General features: G+C 34.6%; 2 protein-coding genes across 6 annotated transcripts in view; one reads left to right on the top strand and one right to left on the bottom strand.

Moving 5' to 3' along the window:
• Positions 1 to 23,417, bottom strand: part of LOC105188442 (uncharacterized) — a 34,717-nt gene that overhangs the window by 6,807 nt on the left and 4,493 nt on the right. The gene's annotated exons all lie outside the window — the stretch shown is intronic.
• On the top strand, positions 563 to 21,567 carry LOC105188441 (carbohydrate sulfotransferase 11). Of its 4 annotated transcripts, none has more exons than XR_003112589.1 (7): positions 563 to 892; positions 5,789 to 5,961; positions 11,703 to 11,956; positions 12,179 to 12,419; positions 13,944 to 14,053; positions 16,154 to 16,333; positions 16,515 to 16,647. XR_003112589.1 is itself a non-coding variant. In XM_011149893.3 (7 exons), exons 1-7 carry the CDS (start codon positions 877 to 879, stop codon positions 21,332 to 21,334), a joined length of 1,110 nt encoding a protein of 369 aa, XP_011148195.1. In that variant the 5' UTR covers positions 569 to 876; the 3' UTR covers positions 21,335 to 21,567. The 4 variants fall into 4 exon arrangements, 3 of the variants coding, with proteins under 3 accessions (XP_025152711.1, XP_011148195.1, XP_025152710.1); XM_011149893.3 differs by lacking the exon at positions 13,944 to 14,053 and adding an exon at positions 21,247 to 21,567 and having other exon boundaries at positions 569 to 892; positions 16,515 to 16,672; XM_025296925.1 differs by lacking the exon at positions 13,944 to 14,053 and adding an exon at positions 17,566 to 17,599 and having other exon boundaries at positions 623 to 892; positions 16,515 to 16,672.

The raw sequence follows: 23,417 nt of genomic DNA, 5'->3' as shown, positions 1-23,417 counted from the left end.
CCCAATACTAAAAATTCAGCATTTTTGTTAAGGAAATTGGTAAATTCCAAATTATTCTTTATCCGAATTCTGAGTCTTTTATTTCCAACAGTTTCTTTTTTTTTTAAAAAAGATTTATTTGAAGTTTTATTTAAGACTTACACACAGACCCAATCAGAACCGTAACATTGATTCGACGTTGATTTGACGTTGAAGTGGTCGATAAACCGTTGAATCAACGTGAATTCAATGTGAATTCAACCCTCATCGATGTCGAACCAACATTGCGGTTCTGACTGGAGATTAGTTAAAATATGTACAAACATGATTTATTTAAAGGCTCGTTTTGCTTGAGTATTTTCTTTTTGAATATCTTCTATTAAGAGAATCTCAGATCATCAGGAAGACAACAATCTCAATATATTTTTGACAGTTCGGAAGTATAGTATTATATACTTTACTGAGTTCTCGCTTACTTCATATAACGTTTTCATTAATAAGAGCAGAAAATATCGACAAGTATCATCAATAGGATGTGTATTGCGTCGCACCTGTAAGCACCCTATTAAACCAGCCCTGACGAGACGCACTAAGTCGAGTGGTAGCGCCACAAACGCGAGACACGACCAAGTGAGGTCGGCTCAGTGATTCGCACGATGCCACCGTGATACATGTGTCATCGAGTGCTTTCTGCTAAGGACACGCGCACGCATCACGTGGCGTACGCACGTACCGTTGTGCGGACGACAACTCAGCCCTCGACGACACCCCATTCTTCGTAGCGATGGACGTAGCAACTGGGTAACCAGCGATTAAGGGAGAAGCTACGCTGGACAATTGCGTACGTAACCGCATCGATGCGTCAGTGATTATCACGTCCTCGTCGTCGTTGGATACATGCCCATCGGAGAAGGTACAATATGACAAAATACACTACCTGTGAACGAGCAAAGCAGCGAGCAAGCAAATCTCACAGGAAATCCCGAGATTAGAATTGCGCAAAAAAGACCACCACCCTATAACGATTTCATCGTTAGCCAGTTCTCTTTTTTGCCTCTTTCACTTTCTCGCTTATAGCGTGCTGTTTCGCTTGCTGATTAATAATTGTCGTCAAAAGTTTTTTTCGATTAAGTCATTTTATACAAGTATCTTTATTGATTACTATGGTCGCCAATGGATGACATTTTATACGAATCACGTAATAATCCACGTGACACTCTATATAAGCATATGCGCTGTAATGACCCGAATTTGGTGATTTTTTGATAGACATTTCCTTTAATGTTAAATATGTCTTGTCTATGATCTATGAATTATCGTACTGCACGTGATATAAAATTCTATAATTCCTAAATAAATTACAGGTGTCCGAACAGGGTGATCCGAAATTCCCGCATTCGGAGTACAGGACATGATATTTTATGCTAAAACAAACAACTTTTTCCTTCAGCTTAAAAATTGCGTCCGACAAATAGTTTTGCAGAAGAACGTGTTAAAGTTAACGAATAAGTGCTCTTATCTATGTAGCGCCCAGAGCCGGCTCACGCGCCTCACTCGCGTGTATCTAGTCAGTGAGTATTCTACGAGTATTCATAAATAATATCTTTCAACACATTGCATGCGGGAGACGTACTTTTACGTTTTTTGCAGTTTGTCACTAGAGCGCGGGTCACGTAAAAGTACGTATTTAGTAGTAGATTTGTGCTGGAGAGCGGGTATCGTATAAATACGATGGGCATTGTGTGTATGGTATTTGTGTTGCTAGGCAACGACTTTTAGTTCACTATTCTATATTTACTTATTAAAAAAAAATGTCGTTTCTTTTTTTTTTTAACAATCGTAGAGCATATATTTAAGTGTAAAATAAAAGAAATTTCATTGAGAAGAACGAAGTAGCTATCGATTTATTGCGATTTTACTGAATGACCAAACTCCCGCGAAATTCATGAAAAAACGCCCGCTACACGCGTAAGTCCGCGGCGAAATATACCCGCGCATGCAATCTGTTGAGACGCTTATACGGCTCTGTTGTGATTAGTTGACGACATCTTAAGATTGTATTAGATGTCATAAACTAATCACAACAGAGCCGTATGAGCGTCTTAAAAGGCATTACTTATGAATATTAGTCACTGATTAGGTACACGCGAGTGAGGCGCGCGCGCCGGCCCTGAGCGTCACATAGGCAAGAGCACTTATTCGTTAACTTTAACACGTTCTTCTACAAAAACTACTTGTTGGACGCAATTTTGCTAAAGGAAAAAGTTGTTTATTTTAGCATAAAGTACCATGTCATGTACTCCGAATGCGGGAATTTCGGATCACCCTGTATAATTGTATAATTCATAATATAAAACGAATGATCAATAATACAGTTAAAAAAATATAGGTAACTCAGATATACAGGGTATTGTATATCAATAACCGTAAATTTTACGTAGTTGTTTACAAAATGATGGTGACTTGTTTGTTTCGATCGATTTACATTCACACGAACGTTCGTACGAATTGTATTAGATACTCTATATAAATATCAAATATCGATTAGTCGTATAAAGCAGCAATTTTACGCATTTATTTTATGTGTGCATTCTGCTCTCTGTATATGTACACCTAAGTTATAGATAAAATTAGGAGATATTCAAGAGGATACGTAATTTGTAATATTTAATATATTATGTAGAAGATTATACTGTTTTCCATTCACTCACCACGATAATGTTCGTAGTCTTGCGATTTTGAGAAATGTAATATTGACTAGTCATTTCATTGACATTTCCTCGCATTTCCTCCAATTTTATTTCATTCCATAACATTCCATAAATAAACGTGATATACTTATCCTTCCGAATCTTTTCATTATTTCCCATTGTTAATATTTGAATCTTCAGTTTGAACTTAACCTTTCTTGAGTAGCATAGAAAGTCCAATTGTTATCCCAGTTTATCGATACTTTAATCGCACTGTGTTTTTCTATATGCACAAGATACTAGATACATTATCCTATAATGAATGAACGATAAATTCACGTTCATATCAAATATCAAAGTGCACAACGTTTACGTTCGACATATATATATAAATTAATAAAATATAGAAAAATTTCGTTTTTGAAAAGAACTTCAGTGCATATCAACAATTTGTATTATTGAACTGATGGTAAAAGAAATTTGCTTAGATATATAATGTAAGAAAAAAATACATTATTTAACTGACTTCATTTAATGTGATGATACAACGAGAGAAAAATGATTCACAAGGAAAGAACCAGGAGCAGAAATGCGATTTTGGAATATATACTGCTCAAAACAATTTAGGGAGCGCTTTAAAACTTGCAAAATTTGATGGTTTTTAAGAAGCCATATTTCAGCTTGCGGAGGTCGTACAACAATGTCCCAGGGCGCATTTTAACGGGTGAAGCATCGACTTTAAAGAGGCTAAGATTTCATTATTCGTTTTATCGAACTATTTTTCTTGTGAGGCCCAAAATCAGGTCGTGAAAAAATCGTGGAAATTTCATGATTTTGTAGCCATACACGAATAAAGCAGGGATGGAAATAAAAATGGCACCACACTCGCTTTGAAGTAGGAAACTTCCCCTTTAAAACGCCGCAAGGAACATTGTTCTATCATACTTTGGAGCCGAGTTGTCACATTTCAAACTCACCCCTGCATTTTGCAGGATTTTTAGCAACACCGCCGGCATTCGCGTTATCCGATATGCACCACGGGGAGGTTGCTCGGTCGGATTTTGCACATCATGTGTATGGTGTATGTGTACGTTAATATGAAGTGTGCGTGATGTGTATGTGTGTGTGTCAGCAGAGGTAAGGACCCTCTTCTATATTAAAGTGATTACTTGCGCTACTTCATTTTCGCTAAGATGTCTCCCTGCTTTATTCGTATATGGCTACAAAGTCATGAAATTTCCACAATTTTTTCACGACCTGATTTTGAGCCTCACAAGAAAAACAGTTCGATGAGACGAATAATGAAATCTTAGCCTCTTTAAAGTCGATGCTTCACCCGTTAAAATGCGCCCTGGAACATTGTTCTACGACCTCCCCAAGCTGAAATATGGCTTCTTAAAAACCATCAAATTTTGCAAGTTTGAAAGTGTTCCTCTAATTGTTTTGAGTAGTGTAGTTACAATAGACAGTCTTTCATGACTTATATTAAGAATTCCAAACATTAGCTTCAAATAAGTCTTATATTTTTTATAATTTAACCCTTTGCACTCGAATGTTCCCTCTGAGGAAGCATCGTAAGTCTAGCAAACTATTCGGATGTCCCCTGTAAGGGGATATGAAAACTATTAGTGATTATATAGGATAAACTTACGCGAGCGTAAATTTTTCAAAAATACATGTTTTCTTGGTGATATACCACATGATATAGTGCCATTTGAGAAGATAAACAAGCAACCCTTAGGCTTAAGAGTAGCTTAAGAGAAAGAGACTTTTAAAGCTGAAAGCAGATCATATTGGAGTATAGAGCGGCACAATAGATCGTTAACTGCACTAAGTCAGAAACGTAAAATTAGAAAAATAATATTCTTTTAATAAATTTCATTTTGTAATTTAAACATTTCTGACCCATTTATTTAGTTTACAGAACAATGACAAAGCGAACCTGCAATGCATATTGGTGACTGATTCATACGTTACCACGCGTTAGAAAAAAGGATATAAAATTTTGATTTTTTGTCATAAATATGTTCCTCAATGTCTAAAGATTCATATAAACCAAATATAATTGCAATAAATTACTTGGTTTCAAAATTATATTATTTAATATGACGCGATTCCTGTTTGTTCATTTTTCTAAAAAGGTGCCGCTGAATTGTTGGTAGGTAACCCGCGAGATAGCTCCGAGTGCAAAAAGTTAATATATATAAGTTATATATATATATATATAAAAGTTAATATATATAAGAATGTTGATATCATCGGATCAATTAATCTCCTGACAGCACGATAGATTTCAAGGAAAGAAGGAAAAAAGTTAAGTAGCAAATGTTCCAAAATTAGATAATATTGAATCCGTATCGTCTGATTATTACCGCATCTACTTTCTAATGTTCTGTTGAATCTCTTGAGATAACGTATTTAATTGAAATTCTACTTATATGTATGTAAGTACTATGAAAAGGTCAGTTTTTATAATTATTGATCCTGGAACATTTTGCCACTTAACTTTTTCCCTCCTTTCTTTGAAATTTATCGCGCTGCCAAGTGATTAATCGATTCGATGATATGAACATTTTCATGTTTTCTTTTTTTTTTTAATTCATAAAAAGGATAAGAGGTGTCTGAAGCTAATATTTGAGATCCTTAATATGGACATGAAGGACTATCTATTGTAACCGCATTGCAAAAGCGTTTTCCGCTTCCGGTCTTCCCTTTATCAGTGAGAAAATAAATATGAAGTTTCAGACTGATAAAATATATAAAAATATAAGCGATAAAATTTTAAACAGTAGACGAATCGATCGATTACAATCGAAAATTTCAGAATAATAATTTTTTATTTTCGATAATTTCCAAAATTGTGATTGGTCAATTTACTTACTGTTCAGATTTTATTGCTCACATTTTTATACATGCTGCTAAAGAGAGCTTCAATCATTGTTACATCATATATCCGTTTATATCCGATAGAAATTCTTTATTCATTTTCCATGTAGCACATCTACATTAGCAACGAAATATAACTCGTAATAGTATTACGAGCGGTGAGCCGGTTAGCAGATTGATCAATTTCTCATAGCAGATTACTGTCTGTGAGATGATGTTTTAATGTGTTCCAGTCCGATATGAATATAGACGGAAACACATTTTGCGGGAGAAGATGACCCCACGTCGTCGCGTCCTAGTAGGAATTCGTCGGGCTATATTTGCCGCAGGTATCCTGACGCTTATCATCCTAGTGCTATCTGGTCAGGATGGCACCAATACTTTACAACAGGCAAATTTGTTGGAGGTAAGTCGTGTATTATAAAAGAGCACGTCAGTGCCAGATATTATCGTTTAAGAACCGAGCGATCAAATTTTTGATACTACCTAAATTTAAGAGCGTACTTGCTTAAAATAGACTGAGAAATAAATAACTTTTAGGGAAACTATGACATTTCAAGATGCGTTTTATTTGCGTTATATTTATATTTATACATATTTGAAAAATGTATAAATTTTTATGTATAAAAATGTTTATTAAAAACTTTTATTTAATACAACGCTACATGTAACAATAAAAAATTTATATTGGGTTTACAATTAGAGTTTATTTGAAATGAAAATTGCAAAATGAGTTGTAATTAGTAGGATTGTCATTATTAGCCATTGATAAAGATCAATTATTGATAAGAAAAATTACATATAACAAAATGGGGCACATAAATTAGCAATTTTTCATAAAAACTTTTTGACTTTAACTTGTTATTAAAAAAAAAAGTAAGATGAATACTATTATAATTTTGGCACTTGCTAAAAAAAAATATGTATTTAGAATATGTATACAGAGTGAGGAAAAAGTCCCGGACTGGTCAAATATCTCGAAAAGTAAGCATTTAAAAAAAAAATGTTTCAGACAAAAGTTGTATGATTTCAAGGGAGACATAAAACAACTATATCATTTTCTTTACAAACGGCACTTCCGAAATATTCACTGATTATTATTTTTCTTAAATGGAAACTTCAATTTTTTATTACACCGTCTTTTTCTACCAATTATTTTGAACAACTTTTGTCTGATTTGATAATTTTTTTATTTGTCTAATATTTTTTGAGATATTTAAGGAAAACTTGATAACTTTTTCAATATTTAACTTACGATATCTCGCTATTTGTCGAAAGAAAAGGTCGAAAGAAAAAGGTACTAGACCTTTTGCTCTATTTAGCCTCAAGAATAACGTTATAATAGCGCCCTGACTTTTATTAATTTGATGATTTTGAAATTTCCAAAAGTCAATAAGTTAACAAAAAAGTAAGGGCGCGATTGCAACAATATATTCTTGAGATTAAATATAGCAAAAAAGTCTAGTACCATTTTTTTTTTCGACAAATAATTAACGAGATATCGTAAGTTAAATATTGAAAAAGTTATCAAGTTTTCCTTATATATCTCAAAAGATATTAGGCAAATAAAAAAATGTTTCAGACAAAAGTTGTTCAAAATGATTGGTAGAAAAAGACCGTGTAATAAAAAATTAGGGTTTCCCTGTAAGAAAAATAATAATCAGTGAATATCTCGAAAATGGTGCCATTTGTAAATAAAATGATATAGTTGTTTTATGTCCCTCTTGAAATCATGCAACTTTTGTTCGAAACATTTTTTTCTAAAATGCTTGGTTGTAAAATGTTTTCGAGATATTTTACCGGTCCGGAACTTTTTCCTCACTCTGTATATATTCAGTTTGAAGTCAATTATTTAATTAGTTCGTTGGATATATGACAGCCATTTGACAAAACATGCTTTTAAAAAAGACTTTTGAAAATTAGTAAAATTAATTAATTTTGCGTGTAATTTTTACAATCATAATAACAACATTGCCCAATTTACATTTAACTAGCGATGTCAAAATTATATAACGTTTTTTTTATACTTTAAAAACTTGTATTGTGAGAATTCATGCATTATATTGTGATGATTCTCGCCTCTCAGAATGCGTCAAATACTCACCGCGTGGATTAATTAATCTGCTCTTTGTCTTTTCTATTTATAAAATTCAGAATTCGTGGTCAATGATCATTCTCCCAAAACGGTCATAATAATTAAAATAATATTAAATCTTTTATCAAAAAGGCTAACTGTAATTTCGAATGATCTCTTCCCATTATAAAAATGCCTTGGAGAAAATATGCAAATAAGAATATCCAAATTTTCGTTGTTTCGAGGGTTTATTCCTAAATATATTTTTATTAAACCAATAAACGTGTCAAATCTTTATAGATGGAATTTAAGATTGATAAAGTACTTCAGTTAAGTAGTGGTTTTTCATGTTCATATGTATTTAGTGTTTCTTCAACTTCTGATTTATGCCACTTATGTATATCAACTATTGAGTCTAAGATAGCAGAAGAAATACTGATTATGGATTTTTATCTAAAGGACTTTTATGGTATTAGATTGTCTCCATATCACATTTTTCATCTTTTTTATCATTACCCTTAATTGTTGTTCAATGTTTTTAAATGTCATCTTGTATGTATGATAATTTCTATTTACGTAGATATCATTGCCTGTATAAGACTGCAACTTTATTAAAATTTTCTTTTACATTCACCAAATATCAATAGTATATAAACTTCTTCTGAATTAGAATAACAATTCAGCAGTGTCGTTATTGAAACAATGAATAATATCTTTTTCAGAAGAAAACTCGACAAATAATTCCTCATGATGAGGAATATTATATGTTTACAAAGCAAAATTGTTTCCAGACTTGCAATATTTATATTTACATTTCAGAATTTGTAAGAAATTATAAATACTATTGCCTATAAACATTATCTGCTTATAAATATTATTTTTTTAAATATAATGCTATGTATTTAATAATAAATATTAATAAAAGTAACATTTCTAATAGTGCGTTGAATTCGTTTTAAAATTTTCCAAAATATTATATAAAATATATTGCACGGTTCACTGTTTAGAAAATACAAAGTGATTTTGATTTTTTATGGAGGAAATTTTTTTCAAATTTTCTTTTTACAAGTTGTAGTCTGTATGAAGCAAATGAATGTTTATCACACAAACTTTTATTTTCTTTAAATCGTTGGAAATATCTACAAGTTCACGGATTAATATGCTGAACACTTTATATAAAGTTTATGATAATATTTTATGACTGTTCAAAAGAGCAATTCTTATGAGAACAATTTGCTCGAGGTCATTTTTCCTCGGAGATTTCAAAGTCATGATCATTATTTAAATGTACTTCTGTTTAGATGATCTTATAGTTAGCATTGGATGGATTTTGAACAACTTACTAACGTGATAATATGACCTACAGATGTTTATTGTCATATGAAATACATATGTTTGAAAGAAACGAGAAAATAAAAAAATTTGTGGCTCTATTTTAATTCATATTGAACTTACAACGAGATATCTTTAATATTATAATAAAAAGATTTCTATAAAATATTTAATTTTAGAAGTATACTTTGAAAACTTATGAGCAAATTACGCCATAAATATATATTTATTATTGTATACATTTATTTATCTATTCTCGCATCTTTTTTTCATGTAATATTGTCATTAGGATATATCGTTGCATATTATATCATTAGGATTAATCTGTTTTTATATTGTAATAAAAAAATATGCATAAGAAGCAATAATTGAATACAATGCATCTCTAACTTGAACTGGTTTTATAATGATGTATTTTATTTTATTTTTAAACAGTTTCTAATGTTATTTTCAGGTAGTTACAATAACAATCTTAATTACATACATTTTATAAATACAAAATTGAAGAAACGTGTGCACATACATACTTGTGTGTGAAATATATTTCCAGTGTAATCAGTATTCATATAATAACGAAAAGAGAAAAGTTTCTTCGTAAATAACCCGAAATTTTTGTCGAAACTGAAAATGTTCGCCTTATGTAAAGCGCAACGACCATAGATTGGCACACTTCCAGGCGCAATGCGGTATATGGATGAGTATCCGCTCAATACCGTCCATTTAATAACCTAAAAGACACTTAGGATATATCGTTGCAACCGTTTTTTTTGTCGTAAATCATCGTGTTCAATAATACGAGATATCTATTGGATAATTATAAATACATTCACGAGAATATATAGGACATATAAAAAGTACCGGGACGGTGAAATATCACAAAAACGAAGCATTTTAGAAAAAAATGTTTCAAATAAAAATTGTAGGGTAGCTGAAGCTCATCGAATGCTCGCAGAAGCTTATGGTGAAAGTGTTCCCACTGATAAATCATGCAGAGAATGGTTTTGACGTTTCAAAAGTGACGATTTCAGTGTCGATGACAAGCCTCGTCCAGGTCAGCTGAAGAAGTTTGAGGACGAGGAATTGCAAACGCTAATCGATGAAAATCCGTGTCAATCGCAACATGAGCTCGCGCAATTGTTGAATGTTGTTCGATCAACAATTTCTGTGCGTTTGGCAGCCATGGGAAAGATTTACAAAGAAGGAAGATGGGTGCCATACGAACTGAAAGAAAGAGACATCGAGAGGCGAAAAGTCATGTCTGAAATCTTACTTGTCAGGCAAAAAAGAAAAAAGAAAAGGTTTTTTTGCATCGTATTGTGACTGGAGACGTAAAATGGATATATTTCGATAATCCCAAACAAAGGAAATCTATTAGCGACCCAGGAAAACCATCCACATCGATACCAAAGCGGAATATTCACGGCAAGAAAGTAATGCTCTGTATATGGTGGGAGTAGTGTGTAGTGAAGGGTGTAGTGTATCATGAACTATTAAAACAGAGCCAAACCATCACTGCCGAACTTTACCAACAACAATTGATCCGTTTAAACAACGCATTGAAGAATAAGCGGCCGGAATATGCAAAGAGACACGACAAAGTGATTTTCCAGCACGATAACGCTCGGCCACATGTTGAAAAGATTGTGAAGGCCACTTTGTAAGCACTTACTGGCTGGGACGTTTTACCTCACCCGCCATATTCACCAGACATTGCTCCATCCGATTATCACTTGTTCAGATCGATGGCACACGGGCTTTCGGACCAGCACTTCAACAATTATGAAGAAATAGAGAAATGGCTCAATAAATGGATCGCTTCAAAGGACGAATCGTTTTTTCGTCACGGGATGCAACAACTGCCAGACAGATGGGAAAAAATAATAGCAAGCGATTACTTCTAATACTTTGATTAGTGTACTTTTTCATGTTTTTTCATATTAAAATCTTTTTTGGAAGAAAAAAACGGACCGAATTAATTCACACACCTAATACGTTTTTGAAAACCGCGCTTCATTCCATCTGATTGTTCTCAAAATGGTAACTTCCATCTTATCTGTCACACTCTCCCTTGACCCTCTCTATGTCACCAACACGCTACGCGTGCTACCAGCGGCTTAAAACTTGACACACTGTCTAAAGTAATGATCATACTAGCGATCATACTAGCGATTGCCGATTGGATTGCAATTGCGATTGACGATTGGCGATTACTTTTCAACCAATCAGGACAAAACAGGCACCGATTGAAATTTGTGATTGCCGTTTAGACAATGCTCTATTTTAATCGCCAGTCGCCAATCGTAATCGTAATCCAATCGGCAATCGCTAGTGTGATTACGGCTTAAGGCATTGCGTGAAAGGAGGGGCACATGTGAGATGGATCGTAAGAGGTAAGATCACCGCTGACTCGTGCCGCCACGATTGTCAGCTATCTGGTGGTAAGACAAGGACAGGCAGATTCGCTATCCGTTTTTGTCTATCTTATACCACTCGTAGCACGCAACAGAACATACTCGCATTTATCATACGGTGAATACGCTAGAGAAAGTTCTCATCCCTACATTGCGGCTCCACTATCAACGCGGATTTCCCGGCAAAAGGACCAGAAGCCTTAAATATTTTCGAAATACTGCTATATTGCTATGTTACTATATAATTTATCGTTTACATATTGTTGCAAAAAGTTGCTTTTTCTCAGTTTCTTACTCTAAAAGGAAAAAAACTTTCGTATGTTTTGATAGGAAATGAATCTGACACCAGAAGAAAAAATATTAGAGCAAATCGCTGCTGCAGAGATCGAGCAACGTCTAATAGCTAGACGTAAATTTCTAGCGGAGAAATGTGCCGAGGAAGGACTTGATCGTCCTGGCAATGATTCGCTTCATAGGCCTAATGCCTGGGAATTTCTTATAAATAAAGAATATCACCTTATATGGTGCAATGTTTTCAAAGCGGCTTCTACGTCGTGGATGTATAACTTCAACTTACTCGCAGGGTAAGTTATTTATGTATTGGTGTTCTTTGTTCTTTGTTATGAATGAAAATAAAAGGGGAAAACGACAGATAAAACTATTGATTATTCTTAAGATTTCTTGATCTTTCTATTTCTACCATCTATATTGTAATATTACTAAATGTCTGGCCCAATCGAATTATTGAATTATTCGAAGCTTGTTGCACGACCGAGTCGATAATCGTGATTGCGCTAATATTGCAGATATACCCCGCAATTTCTGAAAGCCTCGAAAGCAGTGCCGGTTTCGTTGGCTAGACAGAAGTATCCTAGGCACACGGCAGAAGAATTAGCTAAATTCTTAAACGACAGTATCAGTTTCCTGATAGTACGGCATCCGTTCGAAAGATTGCTTAGCGCTTATCGGGACAAACTAGAGCACAGTTTACCGCACACATTTCACAGCAATCTCGGTGCACACATAGTTTGGCATTATAGAGCAAAGGTAATATTATCGTTTGATGATTTTTTACAACATTGAAAATTTTGACTGAAACTAAAAGAATCATCTGCCTGTGCAAGAAGTAGATAAGTATTGTCCCAAGAAGCTATATATCGACATTTAAAAAGTGGAAATTCCTTAATAAGTCATAACAAGTCTCTAATAAGCCCTAATAAGTCATAATAAAAATTATGAATATGAAGATAATTTTCCAAGATATAATTTTATCGAAATTTTATTAAAATTATCTTATTATACAGTCAGATGCTATCAATATCTATTCATTTAAGTAGCAAGTAAGCAAGAGTGTACACAAGTATATGCATGTGTGCGTGCGTGTTCATGCGTGTACGCGCGCGCGCGCGCACGTGCTTATGTGTACAGAGTGTCTGAGAAATTTTGGACCAATCAATTTATATAGGTAGAATAGGTGAGATTGAACAATAAAGTTCTATAAAATTTTTCAAGAATCGCAATAGTTATTAAGTTATTAATTAAAATTTCGGAACCAATGAGCGTATGAGAAACAGTAGGCGGGACTAGACAGAAGTATGATGACGATAGACGAGACAAATGGCTTATTTCTCAACGTGAATATTCGTAGCAAAGACAATCAACTGATTGCATGAGATGGGTCAACACACAAGATCTTTTCCTCATCTTCAACGGCAAGATGTACTAACATACCAGTTATGCTCTATAGTTGTCTACTAAACACCCAGTCTTACGTAACCTCTTGCACTGCAATCTTGCACTGTAAAATCACTTTTCTCGACAGATGTCCTGCATACCCAGAAAATCGTTCCGCATAGATACGAACTGCGGCATGCACATTTTTGTCCGCTAGCCCGTAGGCAATAGTCATATCGGTGTATTCCTCTGCAGTAAATTTTATTTTTTGTCGCGGAGGAGCATGACGCGTGTCAAACAATTTCACGTGAAGACGTGTCTGTCGGATACACGCGGATCGCAAGAGACGCAGGTAATCATCTTTTGTTTATAATCGTCTACAACAATGATTCGACGAACACGTCGTGCGTTAGTGCATCTTGCCGTTGAAGACGAGGAAAGGATCTTATGTGTTAACCCGCCTCATGCAATCAGCTGATTGTCTTCACCACGAATATTCACGTTAAGAAGTAAGTTATTTGTCTTGTTTATTGTCAACTCATTCTGTCCAGTCCCGTCTACCGTTTCCCGTGTGCTCATTGGCCTAGACGTTTTAATTAATAACTTAATAACTATTGCGATTTTTATATAATGGTACATGACCTTTCTTCTCACTTTGATCTTCACTGCTTAATTTTCAAAATTTTTCGTTTCCAAAACATCCTGGACACCCTGTATATATATACATATATTCATCCAAGAATCGTCGTATACCCATCACGTTCATCACTCGCATATATTAAAAACCTGTGTTGAAAAACGATTACAATTTCTTATGATGTAAGCAAAAACAATACTTTCGAATATGTAGTAGTAGTAGTTTCCCACCAAAAAATAGTTTGAAATTTAACTACCCAGTCAGCACAGACCTCTAGAGGACGTCCTAAGAATGACATCCTGAGAATGTCCCAACGTCTTAAAAACGTCCTTAGAACACACCCAGGACATCCTTTGGAGGTTTTGTCTGGGTAAGTCCCGATTTAAATTATAATGTAGTTCTAATATAACTTTTCAATAGTAATATTTTGCAAGTTCTGAAAGAAATTATTATCAAAATCATTCGATCAACAATTAGAAAGTTATCAAATTGTAAAAGTTTACTTTTCACATTATTTATGTAACTTTCGATCATAACGTTTTTAAATAAATTCAAAAATTCAACATATTAACTTATCTGGAACTCTAGTACTTGCGTTGGAAAGAATCAAAAGAATTATATAAAACTATTTGGTCTTGATACTTGATGCGAAATTAGCACTTGATTTTTTAATTGCAATTTTAACAATATTAATTACAGGAATTTTTTTCAAAAATATAAAAGTACTTTTGTATTAAAAAAAGCAAGAACTCTAATTAGAACTATCGAATTTTTAAGTCAGAATGTTAATTATATATACTCGAAAGAATTAAATTACAATATACATGTATTGGGTTGACCAATAAGTCCATACGGTTTTTTACTTATAAATGATCGATGATTATTTTTATAGAAGGTAATAACTTTAATCAATTATATATTGACCGTTGTTATCTACTATCTTTTGCCATTTTTCGGGCAACTTCATAATTCCTCGTTCAAACTTCCTGTCTTTCTGGGCAAAAAACTGTTCCATGTGTCGTTTGACAGCTTCCTAACAGACAAAGTGCTTTCCATTCAAGGAATTTTGAAGGGAGCGAAACAGATAGTAATCTGAAGGTGCAATGTCTGGAGAATACGGAGGATGTGGTAAGACATCCCAGTTTAGCGCAAATAATTTTTGCCGGGTTTGTAAAGATGTGTGCGGTCTAGTGTTGCCATGGTAAAAGACGACGCCTCTATGATTCACCAATTCTGGACGCTTCTCGTAGATCGCTGCATTAAATTTATTTAGCTGACTACAATACACATCTGAATTGATCGTTCTGTTCTTCGGAAGTAGCTCGTAGAACACAACACCCTTCCAATCCCACCAAATTGAGAGCATGATCTTGCTCGGGTGAAGCCTTGCTTTCGAAGTATTATAGTTTGTGGCGGTTCGCTGCGCTGCCCCCATGATCTTTTGCGCTTGATGTTATTGTAGACGATCCATTTTTCGTCGCCAGTTACCATACGCTTCAGAAATGGATCGCTTTTCTCACGTTTCCCGAGTGAATCGCTGATGAAAATGCGTTAGATTAAATGAGCTTCGCTCAGTTCGTGCGGAACCCAAACATCGAGACGGCTAACAAGTTGATGCAGATGATTTTCCACGCTCGATTTCGATATTTGGAGAACGTCTGCAATCTCCCGCGTCGTGTAGTATAGATTGGTGTCGATTACCGCCTTCAATTTGTCGCTGTCGATCTCATTTGGTCGGCCTAAGCGTGGTTTGTCTTTGACAGAAAAATCTCCGCAACGAAATCTCGCAAACCACTTTTGGCACACGTGTTCTTTTACGGCATCCTCACCATATATTGCGCAAATCTTTTTACAGGTTTGCGCCGCGTTTTTGCCTTTTTAAGATAAAAAAGCATAATATGCCGAAAATGCTTGTTCTGATTATTCATTTTCATATGACTCAAAACACATAAGATACACAAGCAATATTTACATATATTTTTTAAATGCATTGAAATGTCATCTGTCAATGATCATACGCTTTCAAGATTTTCAACTGAAGATAAAGCTCAGCACAGCGCCTTGAATCCATCTATCGAGAAAAACCGCACGGACTTATTGGTCAACCCAATATAATATATGTGATATTTCTTTTATACTTATTTATTGAGATTATTTACAGAAAGTTTCGATTTTTAAGAGAAAGTGAGAGGGAAAGTGAAGAGAAGGAAGGGGGGAAGTGAGAGAGGGAAAGAGGGGAGGTTATATGAATTTTATTCGGATAAAATTTCAGATTTTGTAGAATGACATTTTTGCCAAAGGCAAAATAAAGGCATAAGTTGGAAAATATTTAGGAACAGATTCTTCGAATGATTTAAAGTATAATTTTATCAGCATCGTGTTCGTATTCTATGATAATTTAAATTAATAAAATTGTTAACCTCAAGCAAGAAATATTAAAATTGATATACAACTTTTTTATAAAATATAGGATCCGAAGACGAATACCAGACAAGGCCCAAGATATCCAGTCTTCGAAGAATTCGTGCGATGGCTATTATGTCAGTGGAAAGCAGGGAATGATCTTGACATGCACTGGACACCAGTAGTGAATTTTTGCACACCTTGCCAAGTGCGATTTGATGTTATAGCTAAATTCGAGACATTGCATGTGAGCAATGAAATTTTTGATTGCTAGCATTAAGAATGATACAATAAATGAATGATTTATTATTTTGTGTTTATACATTAAAAGAAGGTCCAGTTATCGGGATATCTTTCATAATGTTAAACACATTTATCTTGTTTAGATATTTTTCGAAAATTATTCTAAAAACATTCTTTTACCAAAGGATGACCAAAACTATCTGATAAAGCAAGCGCACGTAGGACATATTATCAAACCCGAGTGGAAAAATCCAACTAGAGGAATCCAGACAAAAGATGTTATAAGAAACTATTTTACACAATTATCTAAGATGCAGATCAATGAACTATATGAAATGTTCAGGTACGTATATTGCAGAATAAAGTTTTGTACAATATATGAAGAATTTGACGCAATTTGTACATCCATCCGTATGTAAGTTGAACTTATTAAATTGACCAAGATAATGCTGTATTATTTTGAAAACAATCACGATAATTCTTGAGATATTAATTAAAAGAAATTACCAAACACGCAACACGTGCAAATGAATGCGAATGTAATAATGAAACGAACTTTTTAGCGAAGCCTCATCTAAAATATCTGAATCTATTGATTATTTCTTTATGATTAAGAGATAAACAATGGAGACACGCATTATAATCTAACTCTATTAACTATTCAGTATTATACATCGCTTATCGTTACTAAAAGATTATTAATTATTTTAAATATCTTGGATAAAAGCTACGTATTACATCGGCATCTTGCATATAAAATGTCTATATATAATTCTTTATTACAATATGAAAAATTAGTTTTATATGTCATATGCAAAATACACGAAACATACATACAAATATACAGGATATGAAGAAAGTCCCGAACAGCGAAATATTTCAAAAAAATGTTTTATAAACAAATATTTCAGATAAAAGTTATAGGGTTTAAAAAGGTCTATTTACTGGGTTTGTCATTTTGACCTTAGATGACGTCGCCAAGATCAGGCTGTCATCTTGAATTTTTCATAAAGCTTCCCTTATTTTTTGTCGCATATTTTAATATTCCAGCACGTCTTAAGACTTTTCTAATCCGTTATAATTTTATCAACTTTGAATCAACTGTTTCGAAATTATCGAACTTTTTATAAGATATCGACGATTATAACTTTGCCTAAACAAGTAAAGATACCACTGTTAATGTTTAAAAATCTCTTATCAAAAATGTAAAGCGTTTATCAATTAATTATAACACAGGGGTTCAAATAGCTGGTAAGGTCGCGGCGGTGCACCCCTTGCTGGAGGAGGTACATCTATAAGGAGCCGTGAAATGCCGCGCTGTATAACATCAAGTAAACCAGCAAGTCTGATCATCTAGCATCCTTCGTTCGCGAACCCCGGGCAATGTGATCTCGGTCATAGCAGATAGATGAGGGGCAAAAAGCGAGACTCTGGCACCTAAGAACAAGAGCAATTTAACTAAGGGAGACAACCTAACCTGACAGAAAATCATCGAGTCGCCGGAATAGCTGGTGGAATACAAGCAATGGATAAAACTAAAACGGAAGTAATTATCCAGTCAGGTGGTAGTTCAAGATTACTGGAAAATCCACCCTTTTCGGAGGTCGGCCCCACGGATTCTGGAAAAGACCAACCATTGTTTTCCAACAATGTCTCCTTGGAAGAGACTCGCTGAGTGAGGCGGTAAATCTCAGGGAAAAATGTTCGCTTCTTACTGAAGAAAACCAATTATTGGAAAATCAGATTAAATCTTTTGAGGCCCGCCTGGTCAAATTGGAGGAACATGAAATGACATATTACACTGATGAGGAGAGGAATTCATGTTCCCAAGGAAAAAGAAAGACAAATCTCCTAACGGACAATATGACTGGATGATCCAAACAAAAAAAAGAAAGAGGAAAAATACTAACGCGCCCGAAACAGAACGGACTCCGCCGAGAACTAAACGCTCCCCTCAAGCCCAATTCCAACCATCCATCAAAAAATTCAGTAAGAAAGTTGCGCCCCTCAGTAAGGAAGTTGCTGCCATCACTAATTTACTCGTACATTAGTGGGCCAAAATACATCAACAAAGTAACTGAAAATCTATGAAAACATGGATTCAAAAGAAAGATTTCCTACCTCCAATCTGGCGACACTAAGATCAACTGTCTAAACGGGGAAGAATATCGGAGGATCACTAAAATGCTAAATGACGAAAAAGAAGCTGGGATCCAGACGAAATGGTATACCTACGTTGACAAGAATTCTCGTCCCTACAAGGTGATGGCAAGAGGACTTGATCCTACTACTGATCCTAGAGATATTATCGTAGATCTGAAAGATAAGAACTTCAAAATTCTATCAGCGGTCAATATTCTTAAGATCCTAGTCAAAAAGGACCCAAATGATGAATTAAAGTCCATTAAGTCACATGTCGAACTTAGATTATTCATGTTTACCTTTGATAACTCCGAATCAATAGACAAAATCTATGGTATCAAAACCTTAGGGAATCAAGTTGTAAAAATAGAAGCAATCTGTACTAACCCAACCCGAATAGTACAAAATACTTGGTAAAAATTGCCAAGTATTCAACCACATACGTAGTAGTTGCCATCGGAAAGCTCGCTGCGCCAAATGTGCTGGTGCACAACAATCTTCACTGACATAAACAACTGCCACTTTCAAACGGCTTGAAAGATCCATGATTTTTTCACCAAATGTGAAGGACATGTGTATCAACTTAAGAAAGCAAACGGATTTGATTTACAGTTTACCCGCGATATTTAAAAAATAAAGTTCGGATACTTTTTGATCATAGTAATATATTCGCGCGTCCACTCTGTTCATTACTTTTCTCACACAGTTCTTTAAGAAATTTGTAACAAGAGTTACAAGTAAAAATATGTAACAATATGCAGATATACAAGGTGTATAAAAAGTACCGGAACGGTGGAATATCACAAAAACTAAGCATTTTAGAAAAAAATGTTTCAAATAAAGATTGTAGGGTTTCAAAAGATCTATTTACTGACATTATGAGTTTGACCTTGGGTGGCGCCGCTAAGGTCAGGACAAGATCAGCTTGAATTTTTTGAATGGGACTATCTATTTTTTATTACATATTCTTGTAGCCCTTCTTCAGACCTTTTCAAAACACTATAACTTTTTTGACTTTGAGTAAGCCGTTTCGAAGTTATCGAGCTTTTTATGATAAGATGTCTCGCCAACCAAGGTAAGATCAAAGAAATATTCAACCAGCCAAAACAAGATCAAAGACGTATCTAGCCAGCCAAGGCAAGATCAAAAAAATATCCAGCCAGTCAAGGCAAGATCAAAGTATCCGGCCAGCTAAGGCAAGATCGAAGAAATATCCAGCCAGCTGAGACAAGATGATCATAAAGGAAAACTAGCAATTGAAAGCGCGATTAATGTATCAAAATGCTCAAATTGTTCACCATTCATTGTTTGACAATGCGCTAATCGGTGATAAAAACCTCAAATAGCATCTTCTATGTATTCATTAGGTAATAAGTGCCGCGATCTGCGAACTGCCGGTATATGAAGCGATCCATTCATTGAGCCATTTCTCTATTTCTTCATAATTGTTGAAGTGCTGGTCCGAAAGCCCGTGTGCTATCGATCTGAACAAGTGATAATCGGATGGAGCAATGTCTAGTGAATACGGCGGGTGAGGTAAAACGTCCCAGCCAAGTGCTTCCAAGGTGGCCCTCACAATCTTTCCAACATGTGGCCGAGCGTTATCGTCCTGGAAGATCACTTTGTCGTGTCTGTTTGCATATTCCGGCCGCTTATTCTTCAATGCGTTGTTTAAACGGATCAGTTGTTGTTGATAAAGTTCGGCAATGATGGTTTGGCTCTGTTTTAATAGTTCATGATACACTACACCCTTTTGGTCCCACTATATACAGAGCATTACTTTCTTGCTATGAATTCCGCTTTGGTATCGATGTGGATGGTTTTTCTGGGTCGCTAATGGATTTCCTTCGTTTGGGATTATCGAAATATATCCACTTTTCGTCTCCAGTCACAATATGATGCAAAAAACCTTTTCTTTTTTGCCTGGCAAGTAAGATTTCAGACATGGCTTTTCGCCTTTCGATGTCTCTTTCTTTCAGTTCATATGGCACCTATCTTCCTTCTTTGTAAATCTTTCCCATGGCTGCCAAACGCACAGAAATTGTTGATCGATCAACATTCAACAATTGCGCGAACTCATGTTGCGATTGACACGAATCTTCATCGATTAGCGCCTGCAATCCCTCGTCTTCGAACTTCTTCGGCTGACCAGGACGAGGTTTGTTATCGACACTGAAATCATCACTTTTGAAACGTCGTAACCATTCTCTGCATCATTTATCGGTGGGAGCACTTTCACCATAAGCTTCTACGAGCATTCGATGGGCCTCAGCGGCTGTTTTCTTCAAGTGAAAAGAGAAAATGAGAACTTTCCGGGAATGATGCTTTTTTGCTCGAATTTCGACATTTTCGAGTCAGATAAACACGATATTATTGTTACAAATCCAAACGTTTATCAACTGAATATTATTGCCAGATATCAAAACTAAAAAATAAAGCCTTTTGCAGACATTAGAGGTTAGAAAATTACATAGTACAGCATTTGATCGCCAGATGGACCGAATTAATTCACATACCTAGTAGTATATCATGGTTGATGTATTTTAATTTTCCTGGCATACCATTCACCTAGTAACTGAATTTTACTCAATTATTTTTTATTTTACTGAATTTTAATTTTAAAAATTACAATGCAATCATTCTTAAAATTTACGATTTCCTCTGAGGCAGAGCAAATAACTTCAAATGTTGACGAATAAAAGAAAAAGTAAGAGGAAGAGGAAGAATGATCAAACGTTGATAAAACAAATTATTTTATTCAATTTTACGTTTCAGGTATGACTTTGTGCTATTCGACTACTCACTAGAAGAATATCTAGCGTTTGGAAGAAATGAAGTTACTACATTAATATGTAAAAAATAATGTGGACATTTTATTTGTTTTTCATATGTAAACATATATATTTACATGTATAAACATGCGAAATCTTTATTTCAATAACGCATGCAACATACAACGAAATTGTAGATAGCACTTAAATGAATTAAACATGAGAGGAACCTCATTTTAAATCCTCCACATGTATATAGACACAATCATATCTTCAATACATTATTACCTCATAGAATTTTAAAGATAAAATAATATTTAATTTCCTCGTTTTATAATTTGCATATAAGCTATTTAAGTATTATATTGAACTTTTTTATAGTGCGTATGTTAAAATTAATTGAACTGTTGTAAAATATATAAAATATATTGATAAATAGAATACGATAGAAATATTTTAAACAATGAAAAGATCCTACTTGTATAAATATCCATGTGTTATTGTTTGGTAATAGTTAAATTATTAAAACAAATTACTTTTACAACTTTACAGATATTGGTTTTGAAGATATTGTCAACATATACTTCTATTATACAGTGCCCGCCAAAAGTTCCGGGCCACCTAAATAACTTCTGAATAGTTTAAGATATTGTATTGAAATTTATAGGGATACAATGGGATTACAAAGTTTATCATTTAACCACAAAAACACCCAACTCCACATTACAGGGGGGGGGGGGCGGGGAGACAAGAAGATCAGAAAATCTTAAATGACATATGGGGTTGGAGTGAGGGCTCTTGAAAGGGCTCTTTGAAAGGGCTTTCCGAGGACAAGAACAACGCGGGGTCGTCGAAGTCTCTACGTTTTTTTCACGTAGAGTTATGATCATTTAAACATTTCTATTGAGATTTTGCGATCAAGAGGCCACGGCGAGTAAGATAAGGCTTCACGCGTGTTTCTAAGTAGGTAGAGGTACATGTGTGTGTGTGGGAGGGGGGGGGTGTATGTGTGTGCGTGTGCGTACGCGCGTACGTACGCACGCGCGTGTTCGTGTTCGCCGCGAGGATAAGGACTCCATGGTTCGTCAGCTCTACAGTATTTCACGACTCCAGACCCTCTTTGCCGTGAAAAATGCAGCCGTACCCATAAAGTTCTTAACACTGATGTATATATGAAGGAAAAACACTAATTATTTTATTAAATGTTCGAATTGGTGTCCTCCGACAACTTGGCAGTGTCCTAAGCAAACGTAACAATCACACCAGATCTTATAACTAACGTCATGGATACATTTTATTTTTGTGATTAAATGATAGACTTTGTAATTCCATTGTATTCCTATAAATTTCAATCCAATATCTGAACTATTCAGAAGTTATTTAGGTGGCCCGGAATTTTTGGCCGGCACTGTATAATAATTTCATTACTATAATTTCATTAATTTCATTATATTATTAACAATCATTTTTAAGCTTTGTTCACTTTTTTATACAGGGTGTCTTATAACTCAGTCCGAGAAATTCGTGGAAGTATAGAACGTATTAAGATAAATATAAAAATTCCATACCGTTTTGCAATATTCGCAACAGTTATCGAGTTATTAATGACAGAATTTGACGAGTAAGCACGCACCGAAATGAGTGATTGGAGAAGCGTTACAACCGTTCGGACAAAAACATGGCCCAGTCAATCTAGCAACTATTGTCGGCATGCGGCGAAACGTAGAAGTAACGAGATAAGACATAAATAGTAGCGCATTATCGCGCCGGCAATAGTTGGTAGATCAACTGGACCGCACTCTTGCCCGAGTAACTGCAACACTTCTCCAATTACCCATCTTGGCTCAATCCGCTATGTTTCCACGAATTCCTCGTACTGTATTGTGAGACATATATCCTATAAACCATTCTATTGCTTTTTATCAATAAGGAACCTCTGCGAAATGTCTATTTCCAATTTTGATAAATGACATATTTGTAAATGACCTTATTTGTGAATCAATGATTGGCAGATCTATAAATTCGTCAAAATTAAGAAATACTTTTTATTTGTTAAGGCACAAATGTACGTAAGAAATGAAATTATCTCCGAAGTTTCATTTTTTTCTAATATCTTGGTGACTAATAGAGATATGAAATTTTCTTTTATACAAATATTATATGGTTTTTGTATAA

The sequence above is a fragment of the Harpegnathos saltator genome, unplaced genomic scaffold (assembly GCF_003227715.2).
Source record: "Harpegnathos saltator strain DR-91 unplaced genomic scaffold, Hsal_v8.6 scaffold160, whole genome shotgun sequence".
Classification (NCBI taxonomy): domain Eukaryota; kingdom Metazoa; phylum Arthropoda; class Insecta; order Hymenoptera; family Formicidae; genus Harpegnathos; species Harpegnathos saltator.
This window is presented reverse-complemented; position numbering and strand designations above follow the sequence as displayed.